Source organism: Castor canadensis, chromosome X (genome assembly GCF_047511655.1).
Source record: "Castor canadensis chromosome X, mCasCan1.hap1v2, whole genome shotgun sequence".
NCBI classification, from domain to species: Eukaryota; Metazoa; Chordata; class Mammalia; order Rodentia; family Castoridae; genus Castor; species Castor canadensis.
Window position 1 is genome coordinate 73636612 of NC_133405.1, and position 19780 is coordinate 73656391.

The window sequence follows — 19780 nt, forward strand, 5'->3', positions numbered from 1 at the left end:
AATCAACTGGCAAACTGTTGCTGTGTACCAGGATATTATTGTTATTTTGGCCAGTTGAAGATTTTTCAGTACAAAGTCAACGTACCTCTAAATTGGAGTAAAAACATTGTACTTCCAACCTGTCAATTCAATTCACAATGTACAGTACATGTAATTAACATTTCTAAGTATATTTAAATCTACCTTTCTACATAAGTTTGTATAGTAAATAGTATATGTAAGTATGCAAAATGAGTGGATGTTCTTTGTAGCATATCATTTCAGAAATGGAAGAGAGAAAAAAGCAACAGAATGCAAATTATTTAAAAAACTAAACTAAATCTCCACTGTGTATACATATATATACAATGTATATATGTATATTTTGTATATACATTATGTATATATGCCACACTGTGGCATCTGGAATTTATCAAGATAAGGAAAAGACTTATTAGTGAGGTTAAATAAGGAAACAACTGCATTTTGTCCTACTATATACATGGACATACAACTATTGCCTTAAAAATCTAAATTTTTCATCAGTATGTATATAGACTTTTGTAAAATATATTTTAAGTATTTATATCAAACTAATTTCAGGTATGTTCTTTTTTTTTCATGTGTATCCATTCACAATACAGACTAGGCTCAGGGTCTGGGCTGAGGTGCACAAGGGGTAGGTTTACTTTGCCTCCTCCTTCTATACAGCCAGTAGAAGAACACAGCCTGTGGTAAGCACCAGGAGGCTCAGGTATATTCTAACTCAACCAAGAAAGCTGATGGGCTCACCAGCAATACTTAAAATATATGTATTACATTTTTGTGTATGCCATGATTTTCCTCAGGGTATACAATATAAGTGATTAGGAGAATGAAAAGGAAATCTTCCATAATGTCCAGTGCAAATGCATGTCTTTATATGTTGTTGGCACCCTTGTCAAGCTGTCAGTACATAGTACTCCAATGGTTCAAAGACTGACTATTCAATGACCCATCACCTACTGATTCTAATAGTTTTTTTTCTTTTTGTGCCACAAACATGCTTCAGCCTCACAAAAGAATGAAATCATGTCCATTCTCAGACCATATATACAACTCACACCTAATTGCAATGAACATCTTTCTTCACAATTTGGAGAAATAAACCTCTTCATTGTGTAATATACTAAATAGAAAAAATGACACCAAATAATTTGAAGCTGTAAATTATTTTACCTCACATAATGTAAAGTTATATTTTGAACTATAAAATATAATCTGCAGAGAGCTTAGGCACCATGTGGAATAAAAATACATAATGATATTAAAGAGATTGCTGTTGTAAGTTATGTGACTTAAAGTTTTATATTGGTATTTCAGATGCAATGAATAGAAGACTTACCCACTTAGACATCCATTCTGCAATCAAGCTGAAACGTTAAGTCCTTCATTTCAATGTGACTGACTGTTCTCCAAAATAATACCTTCCTGACCAGAGAATCTAACTATAGGTCTGAGTTTAGCTGAGGGATGTATAAGGATAAAGTAACATTCATTTATTTCTTGACACAATGTGCAAATTTTACACAGTTGATGCAAAGTTTATTTCTAGTTTTATTTGGGATAAGTAAGATAAGTAGGTCAGGTTAAGAATCAGATTTATAAATGTAGTATACTCTTTTCTTTTAAAAGGGGGAAGGCACATGCATATGTATCTTCAAACCAGATGGAAATAGAATATTTAATAATAAGAATTTGTGGTTTATCAAGTGGCATGTAGCCACTTTCATTTGCTCACAATTTCACACTTCATCTAACCAAAGAGGCTTTTGATTTTTTGTAGGTTTTTAAAGCAAGCCTAAGATTTAGTTGAGGCAGCTAAAAGTGGAAGAATTTCTAGTTTGTTGTTCTATAACCATAGCCACAATATACCAAGTTACTTGGTAGATTAAGAATTTATTCAACAGAAAATGGCAAAGGGCGTTAAATATTTACATGCATGAATTAGTGGTGTTAGCAGATTTCTACAGATGATCAATTTTCTCAGCAGAAGGAAGGAGCTGCTTACTAGACCTCATGAGGTTTCTTTCATGTCTACTTTTCTCTGAAGACTTTCCCTTCCTTACTTCTTTGATTAAAAGTGTGAAACAATAACTTATGAGCATTATATAAAATAGCTTAATTAAATGTATAGCAGCACTTAACTTTTGCCTCAATTAATTACTATTACTAGTATAGTTGTCTATCACTAGTTTTATGGAGGTAATATATAGAAAAATTACCTGAATTATAAAGCATAAGATATATGTACCTTGGAGCAGCTATGAAATTAGTGCCTTTTCTTAAATAATCATTAAAAATAACTCAGATTTTCTGTGTTTTTCAGTTATTAAATGCTTTTTCTGTCAATTTACTGAAAATTTATTCCTTGTAAACTCTCAGAATAAGAGATATGGAAGCCTCAACTAAAGTAATAATTTTTATTTTACTAATTCAAATTAGCCTGCAGATGTCCTATTTTTAAATAGACAAAATTATAAGAGAGCTTGTTGATTCAATCCCTGGTTTAATAAACCTGGATAATACAGATTTTATGCATCAAAGATTTCTGCAACAGGTACCTTACCAGTTTAAGACACAAATAATATTGTCTTGACTACAATATTCATTTGAATGTAACCATGTGCAAAGGTATATAATTTTAATTCATATTAGGAGAGCACATTTATAAGGCATATTTAGGATGAAATAACCATTTTAGCAACATAAATAGTAGGTGTATGCTCTTCCTAATATATTTTGGAAAAGTTAGAGAAAGCAGCTTAGCAAATTGTCTAGTGTGTCAAAATTCAAGTCATGCCATTGTTACATGAAGGGTCTTAGCTTAATAAAATATCTAGAACTAATCACATGAAAATTAACATTCGATTGATATTAAAGATATACATGTTGTATATAGGTTAGACTTTATAATTCCTTTCAGAAATTTAGGATCTAGTGAAAGAACTGTTTAACTTTCACAACTAAAATAAAGTTATTTTTTCTACTTTTGTCTAGCCTAATTTATCATAACTAACACATAAGATTAGAATTGAATTGTACCAATGCAGTGTTATGTTCACACATATGGACTCAATTATATTCTCCACTTGAAACAATAATATCTTAGGCTCCTTAGAGAACTAAAATCACTTGTGTTGTAAGTGTCATATAAAATACTAGGTTTGTTAAGGGAATATGTTAGAAATGGGTAGTCTAAGAATGATCCAGATATTAAAAGAAATAAAAGAGTAATTTATTTAGGCTGTTTTACTTTTCATTTGATCTTTGTGTTTCTTCAGGATTAAATAGTCCTCGGGATACAAATATTAATAAAAATAATACGGGAAATCACCTTAAAATTGTAATTAGTATTTCCTTCAACAACAGAGTATAAAGATATAAAGTAAACAAACAATTTAATTTTCATCTATAATTACTAGATACATATTTACAATGAAGCCAATCTTTGTAGGTAAAACTGAAATTGTTTCACTGCTTTTACAGGAATTACATCTATCTTCTTTTGGTCATTGTAAACATGTAAAAGCAGTGTTATGATAAACTGACTAGGCTATGATTGGAGACTTGGTCATCTGGCATAAATTTTCACTGATGGGCTATTTCATCAAATAATATTTATAAAGCATCTTATTTTAAGGGCCAGGGCCACCATAATCAGCTATTCTTATAGGTCACATTTGACATTATAAACAATTTCTTGTGAATATTTGATAAGGCACTTCACATAAATAACAGAGTGATGTCTCTGGTAACAAAGTTTTTAAAGCCCAATGCGTATTGACCTTTCTTTGGCTAAAAATTGAACAAATAGGCTGCTTACATGTAATTATTTTTAAAATGAGATTGTTTCATTAAAGGCAATGGTTGATTGTTGGATTCCAATGAGTATGGTTACATCTGCCTTCTCTAAAAGAAACTTGACTGTTGACATTCCCTTTGAGATGGTTGGCAGCATTTACCAGTCTAGATGGCACAGAGAAATTGTACCTATAAAAGCCATAGGAAGGACGGAAAGAGCAATTGAGTGCTTCTGGAGCAATGGGATTTCGTTGGAAAATGTTTCCAGGTGACTGTAATCGGTATAACATTTGATTGGCAGAATAAGGTGCTTGTAGACACTGTCCATTGAAGTCTTCAGAGGAATGAGTTTTTGAATTGTTAACCCCCAAGGAAGGTAACATGGGTACTTCCATCATGAGAGGGGCTAAAGACTGAGAACTGTTGCTGCTTGCTAGTCTTTCAGCAGTGGGTAAGACAAAAGGTTGCTGTTGCCAAAAATTAGTTGGACACATCTTATAGCAAAGGGGAAGGTTGATACTGTGAAGGTATGCCTCTGGACAGGTCATTCCAAGGGAGCTTGTAGGCAAGTGAAACATAGGTGGAGAGCAAGGTGGAGAAAGTAAGGAGTTCAAAGGAGAGGGAGCCCCTCCACTAGAGGTCACTGGAGATGAGCCACTGCTTCCACCTGTGAATGACAGTTCAGTCAAGGAACAATGAACCAATAGTCATATCAATCATCATCCCTGTTTCATTCTTAGATGAGTTTTCCTTACAAATTCAGTTTTTTTATCTTCCTTGGGAAAGGAATCTCTACTACTACCACCACTACTACTTTTGGCACCACTAGTGTGTATCATGTACTGAACATTCCCTATGCTGAAGGCATTTGAACTGTATTTATCCAACAAATTACAGAAGCAGCCTGAGTATATGAATCAATCAATAATGTCTTACAAATAAAACCTAGACTTTTATTTCTTAAATTTTAAACATATAGTTAAGTAAGTTGAAAAATTTATTTGTTGTTTGGGATTTTATAGGGAGCTTGAGCCTAATAAAAATAACAGTATATGAAAATAATCCTGCATAAGTAAAATCAGCATATTAACAACCATTAGCTCTTTTTGGTGATAGTAGGGCTTGAACTCAGGGCTCCATGCTTCCTAGGCAGGTACTCTACCACTTGAGCTATGTCTCCAGCCCTTTTTGCTTTAGTATTTTTTCAGATAGGATCCCATGCTTTTTGCCTGGGCCAGCCTTAGACCATGATTCTTCTATCTACCCTTCCCTCATAGCTCAGATTACAGATATGTACCACCACGTTAGCTGGTTCTTTGAGATAGGGTCTCATTTATTTATTTTTTTTTGTTGCACAGATTGTCCTTGAACTGTGATCCTCCTATCTCTGCCTGTCAAGTAGCTAGAAGTATAGGTATAAGCCACTGCACACAGCCTTAGCTTTTTGCCTTATATGAAAATTATTGAGGGGCTGATTCCTGATTTACTCCATAAAGAGTTGAGGACAATTTTTCAAGTTAAGAGGCATCAAAACAATAATGAAAGCATTCATATAAATGGTGTCCAGTGATCTTTAATGGTTACTTAGCATCTACTAAAATTAGGGACAAATATAAAGTTCAGGAAAATCTAGTTTCTAAACCTTAGTTTTGTAAATGTTTGAATCCAATCAAACAATTGGCTATACACTGGACTTGACGTTTCTGGAATGTTAGTGATGGTACTCTTGTTTTTCTTAGGACAGGGAAGTATTTCAACAAATGATTATCTTGATTTCTTTACATTTCAATTGGTTATAATTGCGTCATGAATAAAACACAGTCTAAGTGAACATTTTCTAGAATATACTTATCCCCTTGTATAGTATTTGGTGCAAGAGTTTTGGTTGTTGTTATTTAATTAATATGTAATAATAAAACTGACTGTTATAAATTTTCTTACTTTGTGTGTCTGTACCAAAGGTTTTAAAATCCAGAGTAAGAGAAGGCCTCCATGTGTAGGTCTCCAAAAGCCCATCCAATACACCCCTAAAAAAGAGATTTAACTTTCAGTAACCCCCATGCACTTCTTGAACATAATTTATATAAACCATCTATATTTTAGGAGTAATTATTTGAAGTATCTATCTTTTATAGCTAGATTCTGAATAAAATCCAATAAACCCTATGATGTTAGAATAAACAATATCTTCAAACTGGGTAGGGAAGAGAATGGGAGAAGGAAAGCTATTGGAGATAAAAACATCTGGTTCCTTTGCTACTACTTATTAGTCATAAAACTTGGAACTTCTGGGTATCTGAGCCACAGTTTCCTAATACTTGTGTAAAGGGCTACATAAATAGTAGTTACTTACCTGTTTCTTCCAGGATCTCTAAATCCTTTAGCAAAAGGATTCCTGTCTATTTTCAGTTTTGTAATCTATGGATTCAAAAGAAACAGAAAATCAGGGCTACAGCACTGTCCCCATTGCTCATAATGGTTACAACAACCATACAAGGCTGCAACTTCTAATGTGGCACTTTAAACAAATGTAAGCATATAAGAAAGTCAAATTTAGAATAATTATTTCCTTTATCTACTGGTATCCTTTACTGTGCTCTCCTTTATAATATAAAAAGCACATAATTTATTGTCAAATTTCACTTGACCACAATGCAATAAAACCATGATTTCCCCATTGTTTAAAATGCATTCCAGAGAGGGCCACTTGCCTCTATCCCAAGGTCCTTTCTGAGGCCACTTGCCCTTGCCTGGGGCCTGGCCAGCTTTACCTGCTGATTTTGGTAAGCTGTCACTGTGGTGAACTCAGTTTCTTTAAAGGAGAAAGTTTTAACCCCTTCAGCAGGCAGGGACTGAATCCGAGACAGGTCAACCCTGCTGTCTTGCTCCATCACGTGCACACGGGGCTTGTACTTATGCATAGACTGTAGAATGATCTGGGGAAGAAAGGGTCAAATGCTGCCAGAAGAACTGACTTCTCTTCCCCAACACCTTCCCCCTCTCATGACCACTGCCAATGAGTATGCATGCAAAGAATGAGACAAGGCTAAACCTCAGAAGTTCAGGTAACCACACACAAGGATGTTGTTACAGCATTGGATTTCCAGAGCAAGGCACCTCAGTTACATCAGGCAGCATACTTTACTTCCAGATTGGAGCTCTTTCCTGATTCTTAATGTGGATGATCATGTGACGTAGAGTGTTATTGAGATCTGATCACCTGTCATAGATTCTCTGGGCAGTAACATGGGTCTGAATGTGGTAGGAAACCTGACCTTCCCAGCCCTCTGCAAGCTCTTTCTCCTCCTTCTCCTCTTCCTCCTCCTCTTTCACTAGTACTGGGGTTTGAACTCAGGGTCTTACACTTGCTGGGCGGGTACTCTTCCACTTGAGCCATTCCACCAGTCCTTTCTGCATTGGTTATTATTATTTTTTTTTGAGATAGGGTCTTGCTTTATGCCTTGCCAGCCTGTATGTGACCCTTCTATTTGTGCTTTCCCTCCATAGTTGAGATGTCAGACATATACCACCAGGGATTGGTTCAGATGGGGTGTCTAAAAATTTTTGCCCTGGCTGACCTCAAACTGCAATCCTGATCTCTGCCTCCCAGGTAGCTAGAATTACAGATTTGAGCCACCACACCTGGCCCTCCCTCTCCTTTTAAAGCTGGGCAAGGTTGGCATGGCAGGACAGAGGCAGGAGTGTAACTAAGGAAAGGTTAAGGATTCATGCAATCTGAAAACAGGAACTGACTTTCCTAGAAGCAAGTTGTGGAGCTTTCCAGTCTGCATTCTTATTCCCAGCTTCCAGCTTGCATTCTTCCTCCACAAGACATCTAAGGTGCCTATCTAACAACTGTGTGGACCACTGGGAAAGCAAAAGCACATTGTTGCCTGGAAAGCCAAAGTGCCTTACAGTTCTGTTAAGTGTTCCCTGCTACTCTCGCAAACCTGGTATTTTGAGCTTAAACTGGTCTCTTTCCGATTCAAACTCCCTACAGTTATCATTCCCACATGCCAGCACTCTCAGACAAAAAGGTTTCTGAAGCCCTTTGTTCCCTATTTTATCCACAGGTCCAGAGCTTAGACAGTTTCTAAAAAACACATGTGCAACTCAGGAAAAATTCCTTGCTTTCTCTAAGACAACCTGTGGGCAGGAGTCTTAGCCATGTCCTTTCTCTTGGACAAGGATTGTGCTCACTTACATGACCTTTGTCGTCCATCTCATTGTTGGTGAGTTTCACCCGATCAAAGCTGATGATCTGCCGCATCCAGGTCTCTCCTGAGCAGGGAGAGTCCGGGTGGACATAGAATCTGGGCGTAATGCACGAATGGTCAGTATTCCCAGCTACCATCCACTGTGAGCTGTGATACACATATCTGAAAAGGTGCAGGTGTGGCATTAGGCTCAGCCAGCCAAAGCCAGGAACAAGGGAAACTGGGTTCTGGTCCTAAGGGCCTAGCCAAATATTATTCTGCTGATCCCCAAGGCAAGTAGCAGGAAGAGACAACTGGATTTCCAAATAGCGGGCAGAAAACAAACAGTAAATAAGCATAAGCAATGAGATGAAGTGCCAGGGCAAGTAAAATGCCATGGGATTTTCGAGTCTGGTTTGTATTTCCTCACAGAAACCACAGTACAACTTGATCTAACTCCTTTTACCATGCAGAGATGCAAAAAAAAAAAAAATCCAGGAAGACGTGGAGGGCTGATCAAGAGTGTTTGTCACCAGTAGTAATCTAAGCCCTTTTGTCAATTAGGCTTTGCATCAGAAAACCCCAAGCAACCCTGCCCCTTGAGGGCTCAGTATTCCCAATGCAGCTACATTAGGAAACATAAACCACTTGTTTAGCTGTTTTTAGGTCTTGGCTCCAGCCCCTGCATGCTGTGCTTTCTCATAGCACTGAATTCCAGGCTGTTTTCTTGGAGGTCCAGGCACCACACTCACCTCTGGGTGGAATGTTCACAGATGGATATGGGCTGATTTCCTGGCACCTTCTTCCCAGAGTCCCTGAGTCAAAATAGGCAGCCTAGTGCCTAGGTAATTCTAAAGCTTTAGAACAATTTCTCCATTTTTAGCCTGCTCTAAGTCCAGGGCTTAACAAACAGAAGGGTAAAGGACCCTCATACCCTCTGGAACCTGGTCACCGCCTAACCTGTCTTAGACTGAGAACCTCTTTACCAGCTTCCGAGAAAATCATGGCATCATTTCTGGAGCCCTCTACCAAAGCAGCACAGCTCATTTTCAAGTGAGCTCCCAGAAGCCTGGGGTGTCTTGGGACCTAGGGCATTTCTCCACAAATTCCTTCAAACTGCTTCCCTCCTGCCTGCCACAGTCAGTCAGTACCCTTCTGCAGTTTACATATCCATGGCCAGAACAGTGGGTAAGCTTAGAGGCTTGGGGTACATTAAAGCACCAATTCATATGGCATTCCAAGAGGAAAGGGAGGAACAAACCTGCTCTTCCCTCACTCTGAACCTGATTTGAGTGAGAGAATTCTACTTACAAACCCAAAGAAGGGCAATACTTCCTCCCCATAAGCTATAGTTTTTAAAAGAGTGCTGTCAGGTTGCATATCTGAAGATATTAATCCCTGCCTCAGGCTTGGGCCTGAGTATCTTTGGGGTTGTGGGGGCTTTACCTATAGCGTTTGGAATCCACTGGCACCACATCCATGGCCACAGAATACTGTTTCCCTGGGTCCAGCCCTTTCACCTTGACCCGAACAGAGGGGAACATCCGCCTGTGGGTAAGAAAATAGAGACTGACCCTGGAGATTTTAGAGAGGGTTGAAAGGAGGAGTAGTCTCTGACAAATACTACAGCAATTAAAAGTAAAGAGACTCACAATACCCATCCAATTTCATGACAGGTTTGGGGATTGACATTTGCTACAAAAGGAATGATTGTTAGTTATGGGCTTGGTTGAACTACTCTAAGATTTCTGAGTGGGGCAGAATACCCTTATTCCAATACTTTGTCTGTGACCCCCCTCCACACACCATATTAAAGATTATAAAAGACAAAGAGAATGGGAGAAAAGGCTTTGTCTTCTTGTGTTTTTAGCAGAAAGTTCTGTGAGGCAGATTTGGGAAAGGCCGAAAAGAAAGAAAAGAGAGAGAAAGAGAGAGAGAGAGAGAAAGAGAGAGAGAGAGAAAGAAAGAAAGAGAGGAAGAGAAAAAGAAAGAAATATCACTGCTGTGAAGGGCCTGCCCCACACCAAAAAGTGACAGTGGAAAGGCCCACTTTTAACAGTGACCTGGGCCAAAGTTGGAATAGTGGGGTCCTATGAGATGATGTTGTCCAGCGGTGTCTATGAGGCTTAAACTGAGAGGCTTGGCCACAGTTTAAAGCATGTGGGTGACATCGGGCACCTGCCCCTCTGGACACTTCTTATTTTTGTTATGTAGTATACAGGCAGAAGCTGGAGGAGTGAGTTCTTGGAATCTGAATGTACAGGAACAGCAGAATGAGCAATTTACCATTTATATGAAGGATTTATCTAGCCCAACATATTGAGAGGCTTGTGACTTTCTAATATCTGACAAGAAGTGGAGAGATGGAGGAGTAATAGAGCACAAAAGCGGAGTCTCCACACTTAAGGAGATCAATACATTAAATGCCTACCACATGAGACTCATGAAAAGTTTGAGCAGAGCCAAACCTGCCCGCTTTGGTAATGATCATCTCAGTCCCGATGTCGTGGAATCTCTTCCACAGTTCTGATCCTTGAAGTTCCACTTGAACAACATCTTTCTCTTCCAGGCTTTCGTGGGTTTTGCCATTGCCGCTGCTGCCATCACAGCTGGAGAAAGCAGTTGTTGAGGATTCTGTCTTTGGTCGCTTTTCTGCTGGATACAGAGACGCCAGGATTTGAGTTTCAAGTTTTGCGCACACCTTGGAGCAGGCGTGTGCCTTTTCCTGTCCCCAGAAACCCTGGTGTTTGATCCCCAAGCTCCCCCAAAATCTATCTGTGGTCCCTTAACGGTGTCCTGTACCACGAAAAGTGCGACCCTTTAAATTTGTCTCTCTTCACCCTCCCGCAGGTGTTCCTAATTGTGGTTGTATCCTCTTGGGATTTGGGAGTGCATCCTGCTTTCTATGGAGAGGAACAACCACCCTCTGACTCTCAGGGATTTGTAGGAGGTCTGTGAGCCTCACTCCTCCACAAATAAGTAGGACCCCCTTTTGCACTGTAAAGAAACCACAGCCCTTAGCGAAGGATTCAGAAACTCTGAAATTTTCCCTACAGCCAGCTGGCCAAGTTGTCTGGTGGCCCAGGGAGGTTATTGGGTTGGCCAAGACATCTTTGCATAGGACAACAACCCTCCCACAGCGCGGCGAAACTGGCAGAGAAATGTGGATCTAACTTGCGCAGGCAAGCAGCTCTGAGCAATGGGGTGTGGAAGGGTACTCACCAGGCTGCTCGCTCGTCCTTGTCACGCCGCTGGTTCTCTCTTCCTCTCCATCCTCTTTCTCTTGCAGTTCAGGCTGCTGTGCCTCCTCTCTTGGGTCCTGCGGTTTTCTTTTGTTGGGTCTCCCCACCAAGGCCTCCACTGAGAAGGCGTGTGCTCGAGAGCTCAGAGCCATCCCTGCTGGGGAAGAAGTGAATGTGAGCAGCAGTTTCAACCTGAGCTGCGTTAGGGAGGGAGGGGGAGAGAGGGAGGACGCCGAAGATAGGCGAGGGAGGGAAAGCAGAAAAAAGAAATCCCAAATCCGAAAACCAATTTTTGGATCTGTACTCAAAAAAATTCTCTGTGCGCATGTGTGTAATTTTTATATGTACATGTATTTTTTTCTTTAGGCAAAATAAAAAGAAAAGAAGATTAAACTAAGGTCTAAATCATCCTGAATCTAGTCTCCCTTCCTTTTTCAGCCTCCTCCCTTCCAGTGGACATGTGCGGACCATAAGTTCTCAAATCCCTGTTTCTGGGACTGCCAGAGCACAGATTGGCAAATGCAGGCCTTTTAGGGAGCGGACTTGCCACCAATAGCGGCTCAAGTCGCTGGGATTGGGAGATACTGTTGCATCTGACAGAGTGAGTACCCAGCCAGTCACAGCTTCCACTGTTTGTTTTGGAAACTGTTGGAAGCATAAAAAAGCAAAGTGAGTGACACTTTAGAGTCTGACAGGGAGGAGGGGTTGGGGGTTGGTTGGAAAAGGGCTCTGAATAGGCGGGAGTAAAAAGGAGGAAAGGGAGATACAAGGTTACTGTTTTACATTAAATTGTAAAACTCAAAGAAATGTGAAATAATTGCCCACGAGGGGCCACTTTTCCAAAAAAAGTGCAAATATTATTTAACCAGATCCAGAGAAATGTATCTGGGTCTTTTGTTCTCCAGTGACAGCATTGGGAGAAAAAAGAAAGGAGTGCAAGCCTTCTGAGATGGTTTACCCTGTAGTTAGGTTCTCAAACTGGGTAGGTGGTTGTGCCCATGTATCATCTTTTTCTTAGTAGGGAGGTTCAGGTGAAGTTGGGTCAGGAGGATCTCAGATGCCACTGTCAAAGATCAGAGCAAACTTGGCCTTCAAGCCTTGCTTCTGCTGGAGCTACACCTCTTCTTTACAGTCACATAGCTTCATGAGCAATACAGCCTAGGGACCAAGGATCACCCACAACATAACATCAGTGTCTTTGCTCCCAAGAATATGTGCACCTCAAAGTGTCGCCTGGAATCTTTAAAGATATGCTTTATGCTAGGAGAGACTTTATCATTTCCTAGGAATATGTTTATGCCCGCAGATGTGATATGTCTGCCTATGTCCATATGATTTATTCATCCACTTTTTATCAGAATTAGAAATCCAGTGCCCTTGGACTCTTGAAGACTGCATTTAAACTAATGAAGTTCACATATTTCAAGAAAAGCTCTTCTGTTCTCCTCTGATTTTTTTAAAGTGACATTCAAAGCCAATCCAATTCCAGTTAAAATGGAGTGGAACTTTAATTAACTTGTAGTATCTCAATACTGGAATGTGAAGAATAAAAACTTTTGATTTCAGCTATTTAGCTACAAGTTTACCTTGACTAGATTTTCTATGTGATGGTAGTTATGGTGGTGGCAGTGGGTCATTCAGCCATTGAGAGGACATCTTCAGACAATTGGGTATGGCTTTAACTAATCTATGATTCTGGATATCATGGAAAAGTTTTGTTACAGCTTGAATGGTACTGTTTGGTGTGGTTCAATATAGAGCAGGGAAAGATGCTGTACTTATTCTGGAGAGGATAAGAAATAGAGCTCACAGGGCAAGGCCAATTTCAACTTACAAGCAGTTGGACTGGAAAATAGTCAGATCTGGATGTGATCTTTGCCACAGTTCCATGAGTATTTCTTTCTTCAGTCATTAAAAATAGGAGGAGAGAGTGTTCGTCCATTCCTTCTTACCCAGAAAATATATTTTTATCCATTTCACATTAGCTAAAAGGCAGAATTCAGAAACAAAATATGCAATAGTTCATTAATTTTAGAGTGTTAATTACTGTGTAGTATTGAGTGTCTTCTCAGTATTTTCTTGTCTTTCAACATTGGCTCATTTTATTGCTAAAAGGCAGAACATTACCTTGTGTACATAAGGGAAACTTTTCTCAGTAGGTTTTTTCAAAAACAGATTTCTATAAAATTTAGATAGATGTTTAGCACGATATCTGTTCTAGTATTTCAGTCTATTTATCATATAATGTGATTTTCTTAAATCAAGGAAATAGCATATCTTATGATATAAGTTCCTTCTTACAAGAAACATCTTTCTAAATAGTTATTACATGCATGCAATTTAGTCATCCAGAACTTTTTAAAATTTGTGTAGCCTAAACTTTTTTCCATTCCCAGTGTATTAACTATCTGATGAGATCACATTAGGGAGATGTAGCTCAGCTCTCCCTGAAGTGTGCTGGACTAAAATGCAATTAATTTCTGTTAACTTGTATCTAAGAAGAAAAAAATCACATATTTCAGAACCAATTTTATAATCTGTTCAACTGTTGAAACACTGGACTGTCATGTACTGGGGGCAATACACTAAGGCAAGTGATTCTTCACTTGAAGGAAAAACAAATTTGTGGTTAATGCAATTAAAATCTATTCAGTAGCTATGGGGATAGAAAAGAGATTAATGAGCCTTAAAGGCATATATTTTATTAGAGTCCTTCTTGCATATGGTACTTGAGCCTGTCTTAATAATTAAGAAATAACTGTATAACTCTAATAAAATTCTCAATAATTTATTAATGACTATAAATAGTTGGATTTATTAACACGTGTAGGAAACAAAATCTACCATGAAAATGTTGCTTGTAGTGAAACATATATGCATGATAGTAGATATTCAGGATTAAGCTAGAGTATCTGAAAATGCTACATTCCTCAGAAAATTATATGATATACATAATGATTCAGGGCCTCTCTAGATTTAACATGTGAAATATGGGTCATTTGAAGAAAAAAAAACTATGTTAAAAGGAATTAAGTCTGCCTGGAGGTAAAAGATATCCTGTGTTCTGCAGTACTTACTAACTAATGGGTTGATGCCAAAACCATGTGGACAGACACCCAACTCTTACTTTTATAAATAAATAAAATAAATATAAAATAAATGAATATTTCAAATACATAGGACATATATATGTGTGTGTGTCCATGTATATGTATTCACAATATAAATTCAATACAATACAATAAAAGTTTTGAGACTGATTGGATATCTAATGCTACTCTTTGGCAGAAACACAAGCAACTTCATGATGGAGATTATTTCCTCCAATTGTTATGCTTTCTCTCCCTTGAATTTCACTACCAATGATTAAGATATTTTGTCCTAATTAGTTACTAGCTTATAGAATATGAATCTAAAATAAGTTATTTATGACCATTTTCTGCAATTTCATGGAAAAGAGTTTCCTCAAATGAAACCCAATGAAAGTGAAGTAAATAAATGCAGAAAGACAGTTTTATCAAGATATCATTTGAGTACCTGAGTCAAATACTGCCTGCGTTTACAATGTTTTATGAAGAAACAAATCATCTTTGTTTGCTTAAGTGAGATTTGACTGGATTTTTTTCACTTACAGACAAAAAAATCTGCCCTCATGTTGATAAAATTTTGGAAGATCACCTTACTCTCTAGTTCTCTCTTTCCTCTTCTTTCTCTTTTTCCAATTATACTGGTTCTTTGAATAGGGAAATTATAACCTATAGACTCAGAACAGTAAGATCCCAAATGCAAATGTGAATTTCTAGATGAAGAATTTGAATTCCTACATGAACTCCTAGAACTATGATAATAATCAAGGATAAGTCTCAGGAAGATAGACTTTGAACTCAGACTGACTTGGTTCAAATTATGACAATATTACTTTCTGAATGCTCTTATAAGTCTTTGTTTTTGGGATTAAGTCACTATCTTCTATGTTTCTGAGCTTTTATTATAGAGTATATTTCTGTAAGTGGGTATATAATCTGAGGATCTTGTAACATAATTTATGCAAACCATTTAGCACAATGCCTGGAATATAGTAAACACTCACAGCTGTTTTCAACATTAAAGAGATAATGAAAATTAATTTCAATAATATGTTAATCTTTGTATCAACTATACAGCTATGAATCCTTTGAGGCCAGACAGAAGAAGGAGATGAAATTTGGGCCAATGTTGAATCTCTGGATTTGGATAAATCATAAAGCAAATTCAAAGGGTCAGGTGTCTTAGGGAAATCAATTTTCTTAAATACATTTGAGAACAATTTTAATAAGCAAAATTAATGAATTAAACCAAAAGACTGCATTCTCATTTCAAAAAAATCCATGAGAAACATGTCTGATAGAATACATAATCTGATTTTTATTATTAAAGATACTAGCAAAACCATAATCTGATTTTTATGAACTAGATTCTTGAAATGTTTTTGGTATTTCACCAATGCAAGCATAGTTAGATAAATTTGTTAATGATAAACCATGAACACATAGCTGTGTTCTCACTCTAGGGATTTGAGGAAACTGGCCTAATTAACATTAAGTAATTTCTCAAAATGATCCTTCCATTTCTGGTTAGCCTAATATAATGTGTTCTCTCAAAAGTTTTATGCATTTATGCATCTAGTAATTGAGTTATATATGTCAAACTTTGTCTCCCTTGTTCCAAGATAGAAGGGGAGAAGAAAGAGTCTGAAGACAAACTCTTACCTGTGTTCTTGTGTTCTCTTAGGGAAGACTAGCAGCTAAATGCTTATGCTTGCCAAAATATTAGCTAAAGGAAATTTGTTTTGTTAAATATAATTTTGTGTTTATATTGTTTTCAAATGCTGAAGTCCTTCTTATGACAGTAATTACAACATTAGGCTTGGGGTCATTATTCTTCTCATTCTCTCTGAAGTATATTAAAAGCATACAATTTGTTTTCCCACTCAATTCATAACTTAAGATTAGTAGATACTTTTAAAATCTTCAGATTTAGGAGTTTTGCCCCAGAACTATAAGGATAATTTTATTCTTGGCTAATTTTAGGCAGAGTAGATGAATACATGAAAAGAGAGATAATAAAATGAGTAAGTCCAGAGGTTACCCTATAGGGAACTGAATAAATGCCAGAATAAGCATTGTATGGCCATCTTTCAGCTCCTTCTGACTGTTGTGCATAATGAAAATAATTAATAATTATAAATGAATCCTACATCTTTCAGTCCTCAAACACTTCCCATTAAAATATTGAGCTTGAGTCAACCCTTAAACTTTCTAATGTTACCACTCTGTTGGCACTACTGTAATCATATATTAACTGAAGGCCCAATCAGCATTGCTGGCAATAATAATTCTTCACAGCTTGAGTTTGTGGTATGTAGATTTTAATATTAGGCCATTTTAACCTAAGTTTTATGCGTTACATATTTTCTTTACATTCTTTACAACCAATTTTTCTTTTGGTCTTTCCTTTTGTACTGCCTTCTTCCTTTAATAAGACGAGAATCAGATTTACCTCCAAATATGCTTTGTACATTTGCCCCCAAAGGGAGTTGGTTAGGATTTGAGAAATTCTATAGGTTCCAGTGTGATAAATTTAAAGCAAATAATTCAAGAGAGGATTTTGACTGCACTCACCATAGAGAAATGATAAAACTTAAGGTGATTGATATGCTGATTACTTTACTTTGATCATCATCCAATGCATATATGAATCAAAAACTACCATACTGTATGCCACAAATATATACAATTATGTTAATCAAAAAATAAAGTGTGCAAAGGTGTAGCTCAGTGGTAAAGCATGTGATTAGCATGCACAAGGCCCTACATTTAATCTCCAGCTCCTAAATAAGCAAATAAATAATGAAGACATGTAAAAATATGTCACCAGCACAGATCACCTGCACAGGGATATAGCAAGTTTATCCCAACAATTAATTATTGGGAAAATATCATTTATGAAGGAAAAATCATTGTATCTCATTAAATCAGGGATAAATGTGTGTTATACCCTCCTTCCACACACTTTTTCACCATATGATTATATACACAATCCACACAGGCAAAATTCTGACTTCATTTCAATTGGACACCTTTCTCTGAGTCTGTCTGATCTGAGAGGCCATGAGCCCAACAAGGCAGATCCTGCCATTAACAAGGAAATTTTCCAGAGTTCCATAGGCAGGATCCGCCAAATATCATGCTTATCTAATTTCTGTTTATTTTGGGGGGTATCTCCAATATACTTCTCCTTTCTTACTTCCATCCTTACTTTGGTTCCCCACTCCAACATGCTCAGAGCAAGTGAATAAATTGTTCAAGTCTTCCTTCCATATTCCTAGAATAATCTAGATTTGATCAGGGCTTATTAATACTTAACATCCACAGGAGTACTAGTAGAGGGAAATATTTGGTAGTAGGATGAGAGGTTTTCCCTAATCTATCAAAATTTCAAATGTAAGCAAACATCTACACTGCCTATGCTTAAAGCCAATCAATGCCTACTTTCACCCAGTGTCTTCCTTTCCAGGGACCACACATAAATATAATAGACAAAAAGCTGCTCCAATATATGAAGTAAACATTTATAGTTAGGACATGATGATCAACATGCCAAGGGCAAAAAAACAACTTTAATATTAAAAAAAGATAAATAAGAAAAGATATGGAAAAGGAGCCACTAAAAATAACAAAGAATGCACTATTGGAATTCACCATGTTTTAATTTCTGGAAGAGAAGGAAAGGAAGACCCAAGAACAAAATCAATGGTTATGTGTGTTGCCAAACCAAATGCCAGAACTGAATAAGTGGGTCCATGATTGTAAGTCCATAATTATTTAAATCATGTGTGTATAGATATTGCTCATAGAAAGTGATTATTGAGTAGTAAATACTAAAATATTTGGTATCAGTATTCACAATTGCTTTCTGCTTCCAAATTGCAGTTCTGACTTATTTTATTACAGAGACATGTGCTTTGAGAATGTTAGCCTAAACTGAAAGCTAGTCAATATTTGCCATTTTAGCAGGCTTAAAACTTTATTTTCACTAACATATATGTATATCTTTTTCTCTCTCTCCTTGTCTAACATCCTTCTTGCCTTCTCTCCTTATCTAGAGTGCCTCTTGATGTTTTAATAAGCCTTTTTAATTAGAAGACAGTTTTCACAAAAAGCATTTTGTATGTGCTGTGAAAGTGACCAGAGATTTCTATTTTTAGGTAAATATGTATGAGGACGTTCTTAGAGTGATGTGAAACATTTTCCTCAAGAGTGATTTTTTTGTTTGAAAGAAGTTCTATATTTCTTTCCCCATTATATCTTTCTGGCATTAGAAAGTTTCTAAAGTCAGTCTTGAAAAAACTTTTTTAGTAGTACTTTGTCTCTTTTTCTGTTTTGTTTTTGTTTTCCCTCTCCTTGTCTCTCTTTTTCTGCTTTTTATTTTTCCCCTTCCATCTCCAATAACACACAAGGCCTTCTTGGGGAGCAGTGAGGTTTGCAGAAAGCTACCAAACCACCCTACAGAAAACTCTTTTGACACTCTTTTCACTGCCAGGTACTTTCTGTTGTCTCTGTAGCTTAAAGGCAGGTGGTGTGTGTGTGTGTGTGTGTGTGTGTGTGTGTGTGTGTGTGTTACAAATGGAGTATCTGGACTGAAGGACTGGTGAGAAAAAGCAGGAATAAAAGGTGTCTTTTGCATACTCTGCTGTCCTTTGTAAAGTCAAGTGAGTGCAAACAGGACTCAGAAAAATCATTCTGGCTCAGAAAACTCTGGTATAATGTTCTTCAGGAAAGAGTCTGGCCCAGGGTTACCTCTCAGCATTAGACAGAAACTCAGCTAGGAGGTTTCCATGATAGCCACAGTCCTTACCCTCCAGTCCCACACAAGTGATTCTTCCCCTCATTCCCTAAATTTACTCTGGGAGCATGGGCTCCAAAGAGCCTTGCAGACATTGTCCTAGCCTAGGAGAGACCATCACTGGACTGTTCAGGTATGACAGCATATGCTCCACAAACAGGTCAAGTCTAGTCTTCACTCATTTTGAGGAGTACTAATACTCACTTTGGGTCTCTTAGGCAATAGCAGTTTCAGGATCTCTGTCACAAAGCTCACTGATGAAGGAAGAGGACACCAAAATTTTTTACTTTGGCTGGACCTTCCTAGTTTTCCAGGCTTGCCTTTTGATAGCTAACAGAGGCTGCAGGCAATCATTAAGCAGTAGGCACACAAAAAATACCCACACTCTGACTAGGAGGGCTGGAACTTTTACTTGAGAGGCAACAAGCAGCAATGGTGGTTTCTTGTCAAGAGGGCAGGCTGGCCCCGTGCTGGTAAAGCTGGGTTTTGCACTGAGCTCTCTAGCTTCTTAGATGCTTGCATCAGCTCTTCTCCAGAGCCCAGAGGCCACTGTTGGCTTAGATCCAGGGTGCAAGAGAATGTGGCATTCTGACCTGGGGCAGCCAGAGCCTCACTTGCTACTTCCTGGGTTGGACC

General features: G+C 37.7%; 1 protein-coding gene and 1 non-coding gene across 2 annotated transcripts; both read right to left on the reverse strand.

Annotated features, from left to right (window-relative positions):
• Positions 1-598: 598 nt before the first annotated feature.
• On the reverse strand, positions 599-730 carry LOC141420148 (small nucleolar RNA SNORA51). The gene has a single exon (XR_012444834.1). It is a non-coding gene; the product is annotated as a small nucleolar RNA SNORA51 (small nucleolar RNA).
• A 2476-nt stretch (positions 731-3206) lies between these two features.
• On the reverse strand, positions 3207-11485 carry Tbx22 (T-box transcription factor 22). The gene is made up of 8 exons (XM_020152175.2): positions 11241-11485; positions 10487-10670; positions 9465-9566; positions 8027-8201; positions 6594-6758; positions 6176-6240; positions 5764-5849; positions 3207-4489 (listed from the first exon to the last, which is right to left on the reverse strand). The coding sequence occupies exons 1-8, from the start codon at positions 11410-11412 to the stop codon at positions 3876-3878; spliced, it is 1563 nt and encodes a 520-aa protein (XP_020007764.1). The 5' UTR covers positions 11413-11485; the 3' UTR covers positions 3207-3875.
• Positions 11486-19780: the final 8295 nt, after the last annotated feature.